Source organism: Carassius carassius, chromosome 18 (genome assembly GCF_963082965.1).
Source record: "Carassius carassius chromosome 18, fCarCar2.1, whole genome shotgun sequence".
Taxonomy (NCBI): Eukaryota; Metazoa; Chordata; class Actinopteri; order Cypriniformes; family Cyprinidae; genus Carassius; species Carassius carassius.
Genome location: NC_081772.1, coordinates 10,273,608 through 10,293,280, shown reverse-complemented (window position 1 = coordinate 10,293,280; position 19,673 = coordinate 10,273,608). Strand labels below are relative to the sequence as shown.

Genomic DNA, 19,673 nt, shown 5'->3' with positions numbered 1-19,673 from the left:
GCTCGATAGGCTGTGCAGTTGCCGCAGAACAAGCCAATGAGCGAGCGAGCCGTCTCGCCTATGGCTGTGTACTGCTGCAAATGCGCTTTACAAAAATACAAAATTAAGGATAATTTTTTGCTTCAGTATTTCGTGAAAAGAGACTTTTCCCGTAGCGTCTTAGCTAAGACGCAGTACGAGAGAGCTCTCGTAAGAGAACCAGTCCTGATAATAGTTATTTGTGCAGTGATAGGGTGTAGGGCTGCATACTCCTCTCAGATAAAGGCTCAGGGAGCACGGCCTACTAATAGTATCGAAGTGTGGAAAAAAGGCGGATGAGTAAGAATGGCAGTGCTGATAGCAGAGAAGAGGAGAATGAACTGTCAGTGAGCTGCTCCATCAATAACACAGTGTTGTGGGAGTTCTACAAAAGGGCCATAAGGGAAATGTGTGAAAGAATTGTCAATACCCTCTCTCCACCCGATGTGGGAACACAATCTATAATGCCATCTCAAAAACACAACTCTTTCTTGCAGGTCTAAGAAAAGTATCTGTGGTGTCCTGCGAGAGTGAGGATTAAACTGTCGTTTTGGCATGGAAGCTGAACTCGCTGTAGGGTCTAAAGAGAGGTCAGGGCCCTTAAAGCAAAGGCACGGTTTAGAACGCTCACCCACGGCTCTCAGAACCTGTGACTCATGACTGAAAGAGACTTACTGGCAATGTCATTGACAGAGAATTTAAGAGCAGAGGATATTTTTAGGTCAAGCCAGATACATTTCACCCTGGGCACCCAATGTCTGCATTTCCGACAACACCATTTCTAGTAGAATCTTAATTAATATTCCCTCTAAAGAGCTTCTGAGAAACCACTTGAAGTATATGAAAAAAAATCTGTGACTGAGCTGAGGACACAGGTCAGTCTTATATTCTTGTCATGGTTGGTAAATTGTCTCCGTTAATTGTCATCAGCAACAGCTGTCACTCATTACTCATCCCTATATATTGGCTTGTCTAGCGTCTTGTGTTCGTGAGAGCGTTGTTTCATGTTTGTAACCTATGCCTTGCTTTCTTGTGTATTTCTGCGTTGGATGTCCGTGTCTCCCCGGAACCCCGTCAACTCTACGCAACCCACCACCAAGCAACACCATTTACCTTCGACTCGCTTCCCCGCAGTTCCTGTGTCACCCTCTCCTGCTGCCAACTCACCTCCGCCTTCCGGATTCGTCATTCCTCACCACCATCTTGGACTGTGCATTCCTCCCAGCGTTATTTGTGTCTCAGTTTTGTATTGTCTTCATTAAGTCTCATTAACCTCGCACTTGCTTCCTGCCACTCCTTCACCCAGTCGTTACAATTCTCCGCTCATATTGCAAGAGAATATAAGGGCTTTTGGCACAGTTATAACACAATTCTGGCTCCGGCCCTCCAGCAATTGAGTCTAGTTCATTTACACATAAGAACAATGAAAACCAGTGTATAACGTTTCCATTTAAAAATGTATGTGGTCAAGTGTATTTTGAATACCTCTATATGTGGTCCAGTTATCTGATCACAAATCTTTTTTTTAAACAATTTAAAATAACTGACTCACACGTGCCCTCTGCAAATCATACTGCTGGTCACGCTGTATGTTGTTGATTTGCTAAAAGAACTGATACATAAGAGCCATGTGTTGGTAAATCGGGACACACTAGTTGCACTGTATGGGATCTAATAAAACTAAGCAAGATGCATTTCTTGATATTATTTCACACTGTTAAATAGAAAAGACAGTAAACTCACATGGGCGACTTCTTTGGTGCATTAGACTTAGGCTATGTCAGTTTATTTTTCGTAACGACAGCACTTGAACTCCACGCGTTTGTGTAAAACCTGATGATCGTAATCAAGCACCATGTACGAAAAATTCAAAGAGCATCTTGTACTTAATGGATGGAAAACATCCGTCCAGTTTCAATTTAGTTTAAAGCAACTAAAAATAGTTACATACAGTACATCTGACCATTTGTACAGAGAGTCACATAATCAGGGTCACAAATTTGCTTATTTAATGAGCGACCTAGAAATAATCCATAATAGTTTGTTTTTTGTCATGTTTCTTTGTAATTTTTTAAATCTTTTTGTCCCCCAAAGTTTAAATTGAAAATAAAATCTCATATTTTTCATATAGTCTCAATCTTTTGGACTCACATACATATTACAATATTTGCACTTTTCTATGGAAACTAACAAAAGAAGCTCTTTCAGGTAAAAACTCTTTACCTGCTAGGGCAGAAGATAGATTCAAGCGTGTTTATATGTATGTTTGCAAAATGGGTTCACATGCACTAACTGCTAAACTCATATAGAGGGAATGATTAGTTATCTTGGCAGCGTTTTATATGAAGCCCATAAAATACTGCTTTCTCAAAGCCTTCAGGTAGATATATTGAATGTAAGACTGCCACATGGTCATTGTTACCAAAAGCCATTTTTCTATTGGTTTCTATTCCTCTGCTCCTCTCATCCCTCTTTCCTTCTCTCCTTTGTTTGAGCTTGACTTGTTTTCCCTGGTGTTCTTATATGATTACAGCGTGCTTGTTTACTGCAAATAAAGACCATCTCTTTATTTCGAAGAAAAGTGCATATTGTCCTGTGGATATTGTGTTGTCCCTTTATTTCCTTCACATCCTTCTCTTCCATTTCTTTTCTGTCACTCTCTCGCACACGCACTGCAAGTATTCACACACTTGACACATGATGTATGCTGTGTACCTGAGTGTGTACAGTATGTGTGTGTGTGTGTGTGTGTGTGTGTGTGTGTGTGTGTGTGTGTGTGCCAAAGCATCGGGATTCTTTCAGGGTCCTCTGCATCTGCCTTTCAAATAGATTCCCTCTCTCTTTCACCATCACACACATAGGCATATTAAACACACATGCAGACTACATAACCACAAATGGGTGTATTACTGAGACACAATGGCAATCCATTTCATTGGTGGATAATTGGATCTCGTCCCCTTGGAATTAGAAGGTTCTATCTGCATTCCGAGTAGTTTTGAGATATTGAGCTTCAAAGTTTTTGTGTTCCATTCGACTGTGTAGATAGAACCTTATTGTTTTTTAAATAAAAAGTCCCATAATTTACAGAACATTAAAAAATCTATCACATAATGTAAATACGTTGACACAGAATAAGAATATTTGAATAACTCAATTTTGACAAAAATGTCAGATAGAACCTTATAATTCCAAGGGGACGATCTGTCTTTGCAGAATAATTATAATCTAAACCGTTCCAACTTCAAGTCTGCCATTTGAGTGCCTTGTTTGTGGGGTAATATGTGTGTATGCGTGTGGTATATTATGGTAGTGAGAATGCCTTATGTGTCAATACTGTATACAGTATGTGCATGCGTTTATGCAGGAGGGCTGGAATTTCATTTCAGCAAACTCTTGATTATGAATGGCTGGACGATGTTGGAAGGACTTAGTCACTGGACTGTCAGAGTCTCTTGACAGCTAGTGTGTGTGTTATGTATGTCCCTCTGTGTGAGGAAGATTGATGAAGAATTCTGAGGACCACGCCAGACCTGACAGAAAAACAGATTCTATCCTATGATATAGATTCAGGTAATGTTAGTGGAATATTCCTGGTTCAATGCAAGATGAGCTCAGTCCACAGCATTTGTGGCATAATGCTTACCATAAAAAATAATTTGATTTTGTCCCTCCTTTTCTATTAAATAAATAAAAAATATAAAAAATCTGGGTTACAGTAAGAAACTGACAAATTTGTAAATAGGTAACACTTTACAATAAGGTTGCATCTGTTAACATTAGTCAACTACATTAGTTAACATGAAGTAACAGCGAAAAATACTTCTAAAAATTATTTATCAATGCTAATTTAAATATTTACTAATACATTATTTAAATAAATATTTTGTCTGTTAATATTATTTCTTTTTATATTTTTATTTATTTAACAAAATTAACAAAATGACAAATGCCAACATCACACTTAAATAATACTTAGGTTTTAAAGAAAGCGCGTGTGCTTTTATAAAATTGTACATTTAATTTTTTTTAACCAAGTTTACTTTCATTGTAAGTGCCTCAATTAAAATGAGGGACCGGTCGAAACAATTTTTATGGTAATTGGTAATCAACATTATGGACTGAACGCAAAAAGAGCGCCAATAAAGTGTTCCACCAGCAAACAAAAGCTCTAACTTGTTTTGACAGAGCTAATCAAGCATTCAGAAACCACATGTCCTTATAATAAATCTCTAACCTCTAATCTCTAATTTCAAGTCTAGATTTGCTATTGTTACATTTTACGAATCTGACAAACCATTTGGGTCTTGAAGGCTGTGAACAAAACAAACAGGCTGTAATATTATAAACCTCAGAGCAAAGGTTTAAGTTTTTTCATGAGGGCTCTGAACCAATCGCCATCAGGAGGGCAGGTTTCTGCTGGTCGGGGCGGAGTTTTCTAGACTATTTAAAGTGCGGCGGTGCAAACTGTTAGGGAATTCAGTGTACCTTGGAGGACATGAAAGGGGGAGGCGAACGCGTTTTGTTTTGGAGACCTCACGGGATACACACAGCACGCGCACCGATAGAGAGAAAGGACCATTAGCCATTGTCGTGGGGAAATACGCAGGTATGCGTCCGTTTGCGGTGTTGTGAACTTATTGACAAGAGCTTCGTGAGCAGTTCAACACTGAATCGCCCTTTGCCTCTTTGTGCCGCGCTCTGCGTGACTGGCTTGTTTACGCGCCCAGGTGCGCGTGGTTTATTGTGTTGTGAGGTGACTTACTATGGCTGTGTACCTAGACAGCATTTTTGGGCGCGTCAGAGTAATTCTAGTCCGCCTCTCTAGTATGACACTCACATAACCCTTTTGTATTTCAGAAGCAGTATTCCATGTCTCTTCTCTGCCCTGTTATTGATGGGAAACCAACTGGACCGGATCACCCACCTGAACTACAGCGAGCTACCCACCGGGGATCCATCGGGCATCGAGAAGGACGAGTTGCGTGTTGGCGTGGCGTATTTCTTTTCCGATGAGGAGGAAGAGCTGGACGATCGATCGCAGTCGGACAGCTTTAAAGACAACAACAGCCCGAGCAAAGACGGTCCGGTTGCACTCAACGAGATCGAGTACTCGGCGTTCTGCTGCCAGGAATGTATATACTCCAAACTGCGAGAGAACGAGGACTTGAATGTTTATTCGGTGAAAACTTTATTGACCATATGCAAAACCGGGGATCTACTGGAGTTAGTGGCCAACGCACAACCCCCGCACTGGGTGATCTTTGAACGGGATGACCAGGTTATTCACCTCTACAAGGGGGAGATCCGCAAGGACAGCTTGTTTGAAATCAGCTGCGGTCGGCAGGGCAGGATAGTGAACAATAGGTATCGCTACCGACCGCTGCCGGCTGATTTGGTGATGCAGAACGCGAGCGGGCACGTGGGGCTCAGTAGCGGCGAGATTTGCTGGACGAACTCCGAAAGTTTCGCCGCCTGGTGCCGTTTCGGCAAGCGGGAGTTTAAAGCGGGCGGGGAGGCGCACTCGGTCGAGCAGCGCTATTTTCTGAAAGTGCACCTGTCCGAGAGCACCGCGCACACGCTCATGTTCCGCAGCCTGGAGGAAATGATACGCGAGAGACGGCGCGTGGACGCCAGTGGCATTCTGAAGGAGCTGTCGCTGGTGACTGGGAAGGAATGAGCGCTTGGGACTATGCATGCCTTGGGCAAGGGCTGCTTACCTTTATTTCAGGACTTTGGGAGGATTGTGCGTATTTGTGTTAACCTGTTTTGGCAAAGACAACGCCCCTTTTGATTGTGCTGTGAGATCCAATGGCCCCACTAAAGTCACCCTGTACCTTTTAAAAAGGGGAAAAAGATAAAACGGTGTGAAAAAAGGTGAGCCCTCATTACAGATCGCCCATGAACCGATACATCCCCCTCAAATTCGCACCCGAGCCCTGCTGCGGCAGATGGTGACCACGATGCGTTCATATGTCTGTGGCAAGCCGTTTTGACACTTATTACTTAAGACTAACTAGCATTTGTTTTTGTTAGTAATCATCATTATTCACCAGTAACTATTCAAACGGTTTCTAGTATAGATCTCCAGTTGTTCTAGCAACATTTGAATAGTTACTAGTAGTGTGTATTCCAGTTGTTACCAGTAACATTTTAATCGTACTATTAAGATGTCCGTTTCATTACATATGCCAAAAACAAATGTTACTGGTGAGATGAAGAATGTTACTTGTAACAGTTGAGATCAATTGGTACTAGTAAACTAAATATGGATACTAGTACCTAATTAATTGTTACTAGTCAAAGTTTAATAGTTTGTAACTAAACCACAGATCCAAAATTGTACCATGAAATAGGTACTATTTGAATAAACAATTTGGGTACTAGTAAATTCGAAAAAGACCTGTTGTTATTATTGGACTAATTCTAATTTAAATATGTATTAGTAATCTAAAAGTGTATAATAGTAGGTTTAAAGGAATAAAACTGCTTGCCACATGTCTCTTATTTGACTCCACTCCAGAGCTTTAATATTAAACGTGGAGCTCCTTTATTGCGCATCTGTCCAGCTGCAATAGTTTCTCTAAAACCCCTACAGGCGACAACACACAAGCCTTTGTTTTCATTGTTACCAACAAACGCAGCAAACATTCTTGTTTTTGGAGTCCATATTTTTGTATTTCCGTTAGTGCGTTAAATTTGTTTTTCTTTAAATAAACGTAAATTGCCCTATGAAAATTCCGTTGGTCTCTAGCTCTTTCATACTGTTTTGCCTGCATACAAATGCAATAAGCAAGCACGTGCTGGCTGAGGTAGTCTCACAGAGTGCCTAATCAATGCCTTATAATTCACACATTAACCCTCTGTAGTGTTCACAGTATAAAATATCCCCTCATCTGATTTTTGATGGATTTATTTCCCTCCAGCAGGGCAGTCGTTTGTTATCATTGCTGCATTAGTATGCCAAATGGGCAGCTGTTGATGCATGGAGACACTTGTCCTTTTGTTCCAGCTTATGGTTGATGATCATTGATGATCATTGTGTTTCTAATCTTGACTCATAGGAGATGCTTCAATCCCACCTCCAAATATTTGATTCTATATTCTGTCTATGTTACTTTATACAAATCCAGTTTACGTCTGCTCTGCTTGTGGTCCAGAAGTCATACATCCAAATTAACTGCAGTCTCCATTTTTGGCTGCAAGGATTGCATTAAGTAAAGGGAGAGCTGTGTATTTGTGTGTGTGTGTGTGTGTGTGTGTGTGTGCACATGGGCACAGTCTAGCACCAGTAAATATGGTCATGCTCTGTTTGTTTTCCTATTAGAGGTTGTAGGCTGCAGCTGGGATCATTTATCCTTTATTTTCAGTGTTGCTTGATTGGCCTGCTGGACCCTTTACAGAGCTTGTGCTGGCCAACACTAACAAGTCATTCTTAAAATCACTTTGTACCTGAAGCAATGCTAAAGTCCTCTTTTTTTTTTTTTTTTTTTAATCAGGTTTACTTTTGTGCTGCAGCTTATGAGTTTGTCAGGCACATTGTAACAGAATGAGTTGTGTGTTTATGGATTTACACACTGAAGACAATCATTTCTAACATTCTGCCTAAAATCTAGTTTAATATTTAGTAGGCTAGTTCCTGTAGTGTGCATTCAACACATTTGTTTTAATTTCACACACACTCCTTACTGCCTATTCTCTGTATGGCTGTTACAGGTCACACTGTCAATCATTAATCCTCATACACAACATGTGTCAGGTGTGTCAGTTTTAACCGTTAAGCGGGGCGATTGTGTGAATGAATGAAAACAAGTGGGACAGGTTTCTAAAGGCTTGGCAAAGATTGCTCACCAGCTGTCAGATGAGTTAATTGTTGATGTTACAGACTTGGGCAAATTCACCAAATGACTGCAACAAATTTCACATCCCAAAAACAAGTTTAACAGATGATTAATGTGAAATAGTGTTGCATTCAATGAATTATCCTTCTTTTAAGTTTAAATTAACTATTTTCACAGAAAAGAGGCAAATTGTCACTTGTCTGGCACAATAAATAATGTGCTTTTACTGCCCATGGAAAGCAGGCATTAAATTATGTTGTTATTAAAAACAAATGGTTATTTACATTATCTTCTGATTGTGGTTGAAGTTATTAATCAAATTACAGAGAAAAAACATTATAATCACATACTTGAGTTAATCACACTCATATTGGTGGAACAATGCTGTAGGATCAAAGTATGTCAGATATTGGTATTCTGAAGCATTTTCCACCACCTAAAACTAACTGACCTGCAAGCCTTGTTAGTATGTACTTTGACACTGTACTGGCAAGTACGGTTGAGAAATACCAGACATTAACACACACAATCATTTTCTTTGGCCCAGAACGTGTCATCACCATTGTTTCTCCAGTCTTGTCTCCACCACATTGTTATTCTCCAATCCCAGCAGCCCCATTAACCCACTTTTCTTCTAGACGATTTGGGGTATTCCCCTTCCTTGGCATTACCCCACCCCCGCCTCATTTCTCCATTCTCTGAGCCTGACAATCTGTCACCTGCTTTTTTTTTCTGATGCTGGAAATTTAGGATAGTGGGGCAGTGGGCTATAAGTGGAGAATGAGGACAGGAGTGAAGGAGAGATGGGCTGATGGAGTAGATATAGCCAACATGAGCTGAACAGAATATCTTTAGCCTGAAACAAAGTCTGCCTCTCAGTGATAAACCATATGTGTGCCGTCCTGTTTGTGTGTGTCTGTCACACTTCGTAACCTGTTACTGGGGAAACCTCAGCCAGTTATTTAGCTTGTGTCTACTGAATATTGTTTTACTTGAAGCTTGAAGAGATTTCCTTTTTCAATTAAATTTCACAGCCGTTTTAAAGAATCGGTCTTGATCATCCAGAATTGCTGAAATGAAGTTGCACTGAGAAGAAACTAAGCATTGTTTTGGACATAATATCCTGGTCCAAGGTGTCGCTCAGTGAACAAACTACTACTTGATGAATCCTTATTTGTCAAAGGGATCAATGTATACCAACTTGAGTATATTTTTTCTGATAATAAATAAAGTGTTGTATGTTTTCTATCTGCTGTTTAGTTTTTAGAATGAGCAAATCCAGATTCGTGAATAACTCTTGGTGTAATCGGTCAAACAGATTTGCAAAAAGGTCTGAAATTGTTTGCTTCATTCGGACAGATTATTCACAAACTAAGTTTGCGGTGATTTCTCACACTGAAATAATAATGGGATATATATATATATATATATATATATATATATATATATATATATATATATATATATATATATATATATATATACTGTATATAGCACTGGATGAGGGGAATTTTTATTTACAGTTTATTGTAGAAAACAAAACCTGCAAATGATTTCTATCGTTTGTCAACGACGAAGAATCCAAAACAGTAGTACATTCCCCCCCCCACACACACAATATTCAGGTTCTTATAATGTGTTTGTGTTCATTGGTACATGGATAGCATGTAATCTAAGAGTTTAAGAGTCTTCTGTGATTCACAGTAGTGGACAAAATCAAATGAAAAAGCGAAATGCGAGAGAGATCAGAACAGGTTTACAGCTTTTTCAGTGGTTATTCAAATTTTATATTGCGATGTATTGCATCACAATGTTATTGGCTATATTTACACGCCAACTAAATTATTGTTTTGGACCTTTCTTGAAGTACTTTGGAATACCATATCACATAAATACTGTGGTTCATGAATATGTGATCATTCAGTACCATGGTAGACATAATAATGTGCCAAAAAAGGTCTGGAGTGGTACTGTAAGGCACATTCACATATTTCTTCTACATACAGATAAAGATAATTATCTTTAAATCTCTATAGAACTTCAAAAATGATTCTGTACTGCTAAGGGTTCATTGAGATGGACTTGCTGTAACAGGGCATTCTGAATCGGTCAGAGCTACAGTGTATAGGGGACCCTAAGAGAGTAGATTAGACTCTAGGTCGTATCATATTATAGGCTCTTTTTATAATGACACAGCATAATGCACCATAGTGCAGAATTCAGCAAATTCTTTTTCACGCTTCTAAGTGAGAGACCGCTGCTGGCTGTGAAAGAGCGCTGTTTGATAAAATTCAAGCAGAGTTCCAGAAAGCATCTACAATGACTCAACGAAATCAACATATAGTGTGTGAGGCGAGCAGCCAGCAAAGACTTGCATATTAAATTGGAGAAAACGTAATTTTTCTCTATCGATCATCACCTCAGACCTTGTGCAGACCTGTTTAGAATGAATAGAGGCTCTCAGAAATGGCTGCTGGACGCCGTTGGAGATGTTGTTCCACCTGTAGAACAATGAAGTAGATTGTTTACGCAACCTCCAACAGCCTCATTATGTTAATGCTTTGTGTTCTTGTGCGAGTCCCTGCAGACCCTTACAGTCTCCCCTGCTGCCTTCCTTTTTATGTTTTCTCCAGTCCTACTAGGCTCACATCGGCTTATGCTGGTCCATGCCAAAGTTCTTGGCCTGTACCCAATTATTGCAGAAGTGTTTGCTCCTCTTGCTGTCTCCTGCACTGTACAGTGAACACGGACAGCGATGGCATGGTAAAAACAACCTGCCTCATGAAACATTACAGCTCTCCTTTAAAAAAATTAAGCAACTCTCACCAATCTCTCTAAGGTTTGAATCAGAAGAGGCCCATTTCTTTTGTGAGGTGAACTGAGTCTCAATATAGTTGTGGCAGAGGAAAAATTAAGATTTCACAGCTATTGGTGATAGCGGAGAAAAGGGTTCATGCGAAACACTGTAGCATTGTACACTCACCTAAAGGATTATTAGGAACACCATACTTATACTGTGTTTGACCCCCTTTCGCCTTCAGAACTGCCTTAATTCTACGTGGCATTGATTCAACAAGGTGCTGAAAGCATTCTTTAGAAATGTTGGCCCATATTGATAGGATAGCATCTTGCAGTTGATGGAGATTTGTGGGATGCACATCCAGGGCACGAAGCTCCCGTTCCACCACATCCCAAAGATGCTCTATTGGGTTGAGATCTGGTGACTGTGGGGGCCATTTTAGTACAGTGAACTCATTGTCATGTTCAAGAAACCAATTTGAAATGATTCAAGCTTTGTGACATGGTGCATTATCCTGCTGGAAGTAGCCATTAGAGGATGGGTACATGGTGGTCATAAAGGGATGGACATGGTCAGAAACAATGCTCAGGTAGGCCGTGGCATTTTAACAATGCCCAATTGACCCTAAGGGGCCTAAAGTGTGCCAAGAAAACATCCCCCACACCATTAAACCACCACCACCAGCCTGCACAGTGGTAACAAGGCATGATGGATCCATGTTCTCATTCTGTTTACGCCAAATTCTGACTCTACCAACTGAATGTCTCAACAGAGATCAAGACTCATCAGACCAGGCAACATTTTTCCAGTCTTCAACTGTCCAATTTTGGGCTCGTACATATTGTAGCCTCTTTTTCCTATTTGTAGTTGAGATGAGTGGTACCCGGTGGGGTCTTCTGCTGTTGTAGCCCATCCGCCTCAAGGTTGTGTGCGTTGTGCCTTCACAAATGCTTTGCTGCATACCTCGGTTGTAACGAGTGGTTATTTCAGTCAAAGTTGCTCTTCTATCAGCTTGAATCAGTCGGCCCATTCTCCTCTGACCTCTAGCATCAACAAGGCATTTTCGCCCACAGGACTGCCACAAACTGGATGTTTTTCCCTTTTCACACCATTCTTTGTAAACCCTAGAAATGTTTGTGCGTGAAAATCCCAGTAACTGAGCAGATTGTGAAATACTCAGACCGGCCCGTCTGGCAACAACAACCATGCCACGCTCAAAATTGCTTAAATCACCTTTCTTTCCCTTTCTGACATTCAGTTTGGAGTTCAGGAGATTGTCTTGACCAGGACCACACCCCTAAATGCATTAAAACAACTGCCATGTGATTGGTTGATTAGATAATTGCATTAATGAGAAATTGAACAGGTGTTCCTAATAATCCTTTAGGTGAGTGTAAATTCTGGACCTATAAAAAAAGAAGTCACAAATGAGATTTTCCTATTGATGCCAATGAGATTGAATTTAGAGCAAATGGAGACTTTTGCTTGTGCTTCTTTTTTTTTTTTTTCTGACCAATGTTTTGAAAAAGTAATTTTTTGGGTGAAATTTTAAGCATTTAATGATATTTTGGACTTTAGCAACTAGAAAACACTTGTGAGTTGACATTAAAGAGAGAGAGAGAGAGAGAGAGAGAGAGAGCAATCTTAATTACATTTAACAATTAGTTCTGTACTGAAGCCAGTTCTTTATACACTATACAGATTTTAGGAAAGCACAGATGTCACTACCTGAATTTTCAGGGGTCATGAGTATTTCGTATATTGAGCTCAGCCAATATGAACTTAACATTTCTCATCAAAATGTTTTAGATTATCTGAATTAATTGAGCTGTGCTATCCATATTGATTTTATAGCTCTATATTCTTTTACTGCATTTTCATTTTTTTCATTTGCATGTCTCCTAAAGAATTCTAGGACAAACAACCAAAGTTTAAATTTTAAGGAACGGTTCACCAAAAAAGAAAATTCTTTCTTTACTCACTCTCATGTTGTCCCTGACCTGCAGGGCCGTTGCAAGTGGGGTGAAAGGTGGTGACAATTATAGGGGCCCACGGCCGAGGGGGGACCTCCGGCGATTTCAACCGTCTGGCTGAGGCTAGCCTAAAAAGACGATCAGGACAGTTGACAGGCCACTGCTGCTTGTCGTCACGACAGCTTATCATGTACATGCGTTTTTAAGCCTGACCACTTTCCAATTTAAACATTCAAAAGAGTTTAAATCATTCAAACACAAGACGCGGAAAATCTCAACTCGCGCGATGTGTTCGGTGCGCACGCATCTCACAGTCTCAGAGCTGCTTCTCACAGACAGCGACACTGAACCCAGCTCTCCTTTGCGAAGTTCTCCTCAAACTTCCTCCTGCACCTGAACAAACAAATACAAATCGCAGTTTAAACAGAAAAGGATGTGAAAAAGCCCATTTTAGCACCACAGTGTTCTGGTGTTCAGGGCTCACGCAGAGAGAGGCGTCTCAAAACACTTTTTTAACACAGAATTTGCCTCTTTTTGCTCTTGTACTGACAAAAACATACAAAATGTGTCAAAATACCCGTCTTGGAAAGTATGTTAGAAAAAACTGTCGGTTATGTCTTAAGTGAAAGTAAACAGTTAAGAAAAATATCGGATGTGTATTATGTGTAATTGTTCAACAAAGTATTGATAGTTGTGCAAATATTGTCATACTAATAGTTGTCTGAAGTTTTGGTTGATTGTAATCCATTACATATCTTCCTATCAAAGTTATCTGACATTATCAAGATGAATTTGTTCTGACAGTTCAACTCTGAGTTCTTGTCATATTTTATTACCATTTTATAAACTAGAGCAAGTAACTGTGATAATGTAAGAAATGTTAAAGGTGTCTGAATACATCTTGGTTTGACTGTTCAATTCAATTCAATTCAATTCAAGTTTATTTGTATAGCGCTTTTTACAATACAAATCGTTACAAAGCAACTTTACAGAAAATTATGTTTCTACAATATTTAGTAGTAGCTAGTAGTTTGTGCACGTTTGACAGGATTTTAGAAAAATAAAAATAATAATAATAATACAAGACGTAGTCAGCTAGATGATGAACTATCAATATTATTAATTAATAGTAATTATATGATGCAGTCACACATGTAGCAATAATTGTTAGTTCTGTTTGTTGATTCAAGGTTAGGATCATCTGGGGTCCTCTGAGGGTCAGCATCATCTCTTCTCAGGTGTTCTGGATCCAGACTGGAGCTTGTGTAAATCCTAGTTACCACGGGATGTAAATCCCGTGGCAAAACATAGAAACAAGATAGAGACATCATTAGCATAGCTGCTGATCCAACAAAGTAAAATTAGTTTAACCCAAGCTAAAGAATAAAAATGCAGATGCAACTACACTCACAATTTAAGAGATACATTATTCGAATGCTTGGCGAAAGAGATGCGTTTTTAATCTAGATTTAAACAGAGAGAGTGTGTCTGAACCCCGAACAATTATCAGGAAGGCTATTCCAGAGTTTGGGAGCCAAATGTGAAAAAGCTCTACCTCCTTTAGTGGACTTTGCTATCCTAGGAACTACCAAAAGTCCAGCGTTTTGTGACCTTAGGGTGCGTGATGGGTTGTAGCGTGGTAGAAGGCTAGTTAGGTACGCAGGAGCTAAACCATTTAGGGCCTTATAGGTAAGTAATGATAATTTGTAACAGATACGGAACTTAATAGGTAGCCAGTGCAGAGACTGTAAAATTGGGGTAATATGATCATATTTTCTTGACCTGGTAAGGACTCTAGCTGCTGCATTTTGGACTACCTGTAGCTTGTTTATTGACGAAGCAGGACAACCACCTAGAAGTCCATTACAATAGTCCAGTCTAGAGGTCATGAAAGCATGAACTAGCTTTTCTGCATCAGAAACAGATAACATGTTTCGTAGCTTGGCAATGTTTCTAAGATGGAAGAATGCAGTTTTTGTAACATTGGAAATATGATTTTCAAAAGACAAATTGCTGTCTAATATAACACCCAGATTTCTGACTGTAGAGGAAGTAACAGTACATCCGTCTAGTTGCAGATTGTAATCTACAAGATTCTGTGTGGTGTTTTTTGGTCCAATAATTAATATCTCTGTCTTATCCGAATTTAATTGGAGAAAATTATTTGTCATCCAATCTTTTACATTTTTAACACACTCTGTTAGCTTAGATAATTGGGAAGTTTCATCTGGTCTCGTTGAAATATATAGCTGAGTATCATCAGCATAACAGTGGAAGCTTATTCCGTATTTTCTAATAATATTCCCAAGGGGCAACATGTATATTAATTAATTACTGTTAATTTAATTTTTACAGTGAAGGCAGTGCTATTTTATATTTAATTATTTGTTTTCTGTACCTGGACACCTACAAACATGAAAAAACTTAAACATTGTGGAATTAGCACAAATAAATAAATAGAATGAACATATAAATTAAACAATTTCAAACAGGGCCCACTGGTACAACCTGCACCGGGGCCCCGCTGACCCCAGCTACGGCCCTGCTGACCTGTATGACTTACTTTCTTCTGCGGAATCCAAAAGGTGATTTTTTTTTTGGAAGAATATCCTGGCCACTCCAGCAATATAATAAAGGTGAATGAGGAGTGGATCTGTCTAAGTCAAAGATGACAAAGACTAATGGAAGATGTGAAAACATTTAAGAATTCATTCACTTTGCTCATATGAAATAGAATGGCCAGTCCTGTTTTGTGTTCCAATCAAACTGATTTAGAATGATACAAGACTAAGGCTAAGAGAGGACTAATTTTCATTTTTTGATGAGCTCTCATTTCATTACATCTCCTTTGAAACAGCAAGGTCTGAGTACTTACTTTTTGTTCTAGAGAGTGTATCTGTGTTGCATCTACATATTAAGCATAGCACTGCTACTAATATTATACACCTTTAATTGGTATTGTAGCACTCAAATGTGGGCAAAACAAATCAACAGGAAACTTAATTTAGCCGTTGGGGCACACCGGCACTCAAAGAACCAAGCAGTCTTGCCCATAACTTTCCATTCCTCCTTTCTTATTCCACTTGCTCTCTGTCTGTGAGTTAACGAGAGAGTCAGAAGTACAGGATTAGATTTTCTGATCTCTCTGCTGGACCAAGCACAATTTTCCAAGCCTTTATTTTCCTTCAACTTTGTCTCACATTTTTTTCCCTCCAGCTTTTATATTTCATACACTGGCACATATTTGTTCTGTATTTGTTAGCACGGGTACATATTTGCCCCATTTCCCTTTCGCATCTTGTATTTCTCCATGCTTATAGGCTTGTTTGCGCTCTACTTTGACTGTGATATAACACATATCTCATGACTGCCATCTTATGCTTGCACAAACATCTACTCTTAGCGCACATTGGGCTGCCTTTCTCCTCTTCTCACTGCCTTTAGTCACATGCTCAGCTCATTCTCATTCTCTCCCTCATTCATGTTTCACTTAATTCCCTCTGTCCTCCTCCTCCTCCTCAGCTAAGAACTGCATTTATTTCTCAGCTTGACCGTCCTTTGACCAGGAGCACATTCCCCCCTGCATTTTACCAGTTGCTTCTTCATAACAGCAATCACATACCCCATAGGTGTTCTCTATGCCTCTATTTTTCTCTCAGCACATAATCATCGAAGTCACAGTGGCAATGTCATGAAGATTGCAGAGCTTGATTGGAGATGAACACAGTGAGAGAAAGATATGTGGACGTATTATTTTTTGTAACTTATGATTGTCCCAGTAATTATTATTAAATGTAAACAGTAATTATTAATAAATGTAAACATGACATCTGGTTCCATTAATGGTTCTCACACATTCATTTTCTGCAGTTGGAAGGCATAATATTATATTAAAATGCTGGCGTTTTCTGCATTATTCTGCTGCTACAGCGTGAATCAGATATTTTAATCCAATTCCTAAATTAATGACTGGGGCTGGGGGGTGTTAATTGATTCAAATGTATTTATTACTGAAATAGTCAAATAATTAAAGAATTATTATGCCAAAATATTTATTTTGTAACAGAATAAGAATTGCTAATTGTTAAACTTCACAGGAAACGTGTTATTTTTTATAAAGGCTGTCAGTTGATAAAAGTTTTTGGGTATACATCAAGTACTGTATGTTGCATGGGACTATTAATTGAATATTTTTTTCTTAATCACTAATTGGTATATATTTCTAATCCATTAATTAAAATTCCCTTGCTGTGATTTCCATTATACATGCGCTGCCTATTTTGCATAGTTATGGTTTTATGACTGTATTTGTGGCCTCAGGATGAACTCTGAAAGAAAACGAATGGCTCATTACACAAGATTTTACATAAAGGTACAGTGCACAAACTAGTCAAACTAGGAGATGAACACTTGAGGAAAAGTCAGACAGGGACGCTAATGTTTGCAAATGGTGTGTGTCCTGTAAGCATTAAGATAATTTGAAACTTAACTGCCATTTTACAGAGTGGACAAAAGAGGTGTAACATTAGTGAAGGTCTTCAGGACCCCTACTTTGTGATGAGGCGCAGTTCAAATTGCCTCCGTTATGGCAGTGTTCTCAATCACCATGGGCTGAACGGTTGGATGCCTCCCACTCTAAGCAACAAGTGTGATTCTGTAATATTGGGTCTGGCATTAAGTGTATGGACTGCACTACTGTTGGTTATCAAAGGAAGCTGCAGGGAGTCTGATTGCAGAGGTTTGGGATGAATGTATTTAGTGATGTAACCAAGAGCCTGGCTTTGAATTATAAATTACTGTAAGACTGAAACCTTCAAAAAAGATGACTATATACACAAACAGCACACAGGGTGTATATATATAGCAAGACTGCTTAACTGTATTCAAATTTTCATATTTGTGTAACATTTATGCTATCTCTCACTCTCGAAAACATTCTGCTCTTGTTTTTGTGCACTTTTTGTAATTTTGAATTACAGTTAGCTGTCTGAAGGACAATTATTATTATTTTTTTTACAGAACTGAAACCCTCAGACAACAACCCTGGTTGTCGGGATGCTTTTATATGATACATGCCAGAACAGTGTTCTTGAGAATTGAGAATGACTTGTATGTAGCAGGCTTTGCCACAAAGTCCTGAGAGTGTGTGAGATATTCATACACAAAATAAATCTAAAATAGAGCCGTCAAAGATTCTCTACAAAATGAACCGCATAGAGAGACAACACAGCTAAATCAAAATAAGGCTTTGTGGCCCTCTAGTCGTGGCCTCTCGTATTTTGACCGCATTATGCCACAGTTCAATATTTCTCTCAACAGTCTGCTGCTGAATATTATAATGTTGAATTTCAGGCAGCCTGATGCATCTGTGAACTGAATGCGAAACCAAATGTTGACCATGTGATGTAAGAATCTTTCAATCACATGTAAACGGACACCTCCCTGGCAGCTGTATCAGCATTCTAGGTTTCTCTTTAGATATTTTCAATTAAAGATACACACACATTATGGTATCCAAAGTTTTAAGATTGCTATGACACTCAGTATGCTTTTTATCATAGGCAACATTAGTTGTACACAGCTGTGAGTGGCATGTTGTTTTAATCTCAAGCACATCTTGTTCTTAAAAGCCAAAGTCACACACAATGTTGTTTTTGTCCATGTACTCAGCTTTCATCACTGCCTACATACAGTATGAACGTGAGCTCTTTCGACACACAAAAATGCACTCTCATGGTCACACACAAATATATGAACACATTACACCAAGCATATTGAAATTCCTACGATGAAGACAAGAGCATCACCATGGCAACGTTACAGTACCTCTCCCTTTTACTCTGCCTGTTTTAAACGATGAGAGGATGGAAGACAACAAGAGAGAAATAGTTTAAAGAGACGAGGGTGGTCAGCGAATCATTTCACTGATAACTGCTGCCTGGAGGCTTCTGTGGATTAGGACGAAAGGAAGATACGTTTTCACACACATGAAACCTACTAAAATAAACTCTCTGAAGAACAGCAAGCCTGAAGCTTTTTGAATGCGGACACATGCATATAGAGTTTAAAAGGATAGTTTACTCCAAAATAAACATTCTGTCATCATTCCCCCATCCTCATCCTGTTCTAAACCACTGACATTCACTGTGGTATTTTAAAAAAACACACAAACAAATGAGACATTCTGCCTGACATCTTTTTTTATGTTCTAGAAGAAAGTAAGTCATAAAGGTTTGGAACAGCACAAGGTTGTGTAAATGATGAAAGAATTGTCTTATTTTTTGGGGTGAACTCCTAAGATGAATCTACAGAGTACATCCATCTTAAAAGTAAAATGCAGCAATGCGGAAAAACATTTCAATAAGCAATCATAAATGTGTGCACAGGCTGTATTTGAATGCATAATGCTAGCTGGAGGGCAGAAGACAATGAAAGGGGTAGAGTAAGAAAACACTCAAGGCAAATTTCTGCATGCAGCTGAGTGACTTTATCATGCCTCTTAACAGACATTAAACATTCCAATGCACAGTAAAAGCAGAGATGTGTTGAATAGATGCAAAAACACACAGATTGGAACAACATAAGGATTAACTGTAATTTAAGGACAACTATATCTTTGATAGCCTCTTAAATAAATAATAAAATAATAAAAAGACTCTTAAATAATTACATCAGTAGGTGACAAGTGACTGTATATGTGAATGAGTCATTGACTATGTTTACATGGACTTCAGTAATCTAATTATTTACCTTATTCTGAATAAGACAATATTATGATTAAGGTGTTTTCATGAGTTGCTTTGAGAATATTCCTCTCATGTTATAGTACATAGATTGATTATTCGCACATGTCATTACGTCACCAAGCGACGACATCCGACATCCCTTCCAGAATTTCATTTTTTAAATGTAGTTTGTTTTCGGGGTTTAATTCTTAATTTACTGAAAGCTTCAAGTGCAGTTTATTATTTGTCATGCTATATGTGCAAGCAGACGTCGTCGTTGTTGAAGCCATGCTCTTTTGTTTGCCGTCAAACGGTT

The 19,673-nt window shown here is 38.9% G+C and overlaps 1 protein-coding gene across 2 annotated transcripts; it reads left to right on the top strand.

Moving 5' to 3' along the window:
* The first annotated feature begins 4,471 nt into the window (after positions 1–4,471).
* On the top strand, positions 4,472–6,376 carry LOC132092339 (protein LRATD1-like). Of its 2 annotated transcripts, none has more exons than XM_059498519.1 (2): positions 4,472–4,627; positions 4,879–6,376. In XM_059498519.1, exon 2 carries the CDS (start codon positions 4,916–4,918, stop codon positions 5,696–5,698), a length of 783 nt encoding a protein of 260 aa, XP_059354502.1. In that variant the 5' UTR covers positions 4,472–4,627; positions 4,879–4,915; the 3' UTR covers positions 5,699–6,376. The 2 variants fall into 2 exon arrangements, with proteins under 2 accessions (XP_059354502.1, XP_059354503.1); XM_059498520.1 differs by lacking the exon at positions 4,472–4,627 and adding an exon at positions 4,642–4,774.
* The last annotated feature ends 13,297 nt before the right edge of the window (positions 6,377–19,673 follow it).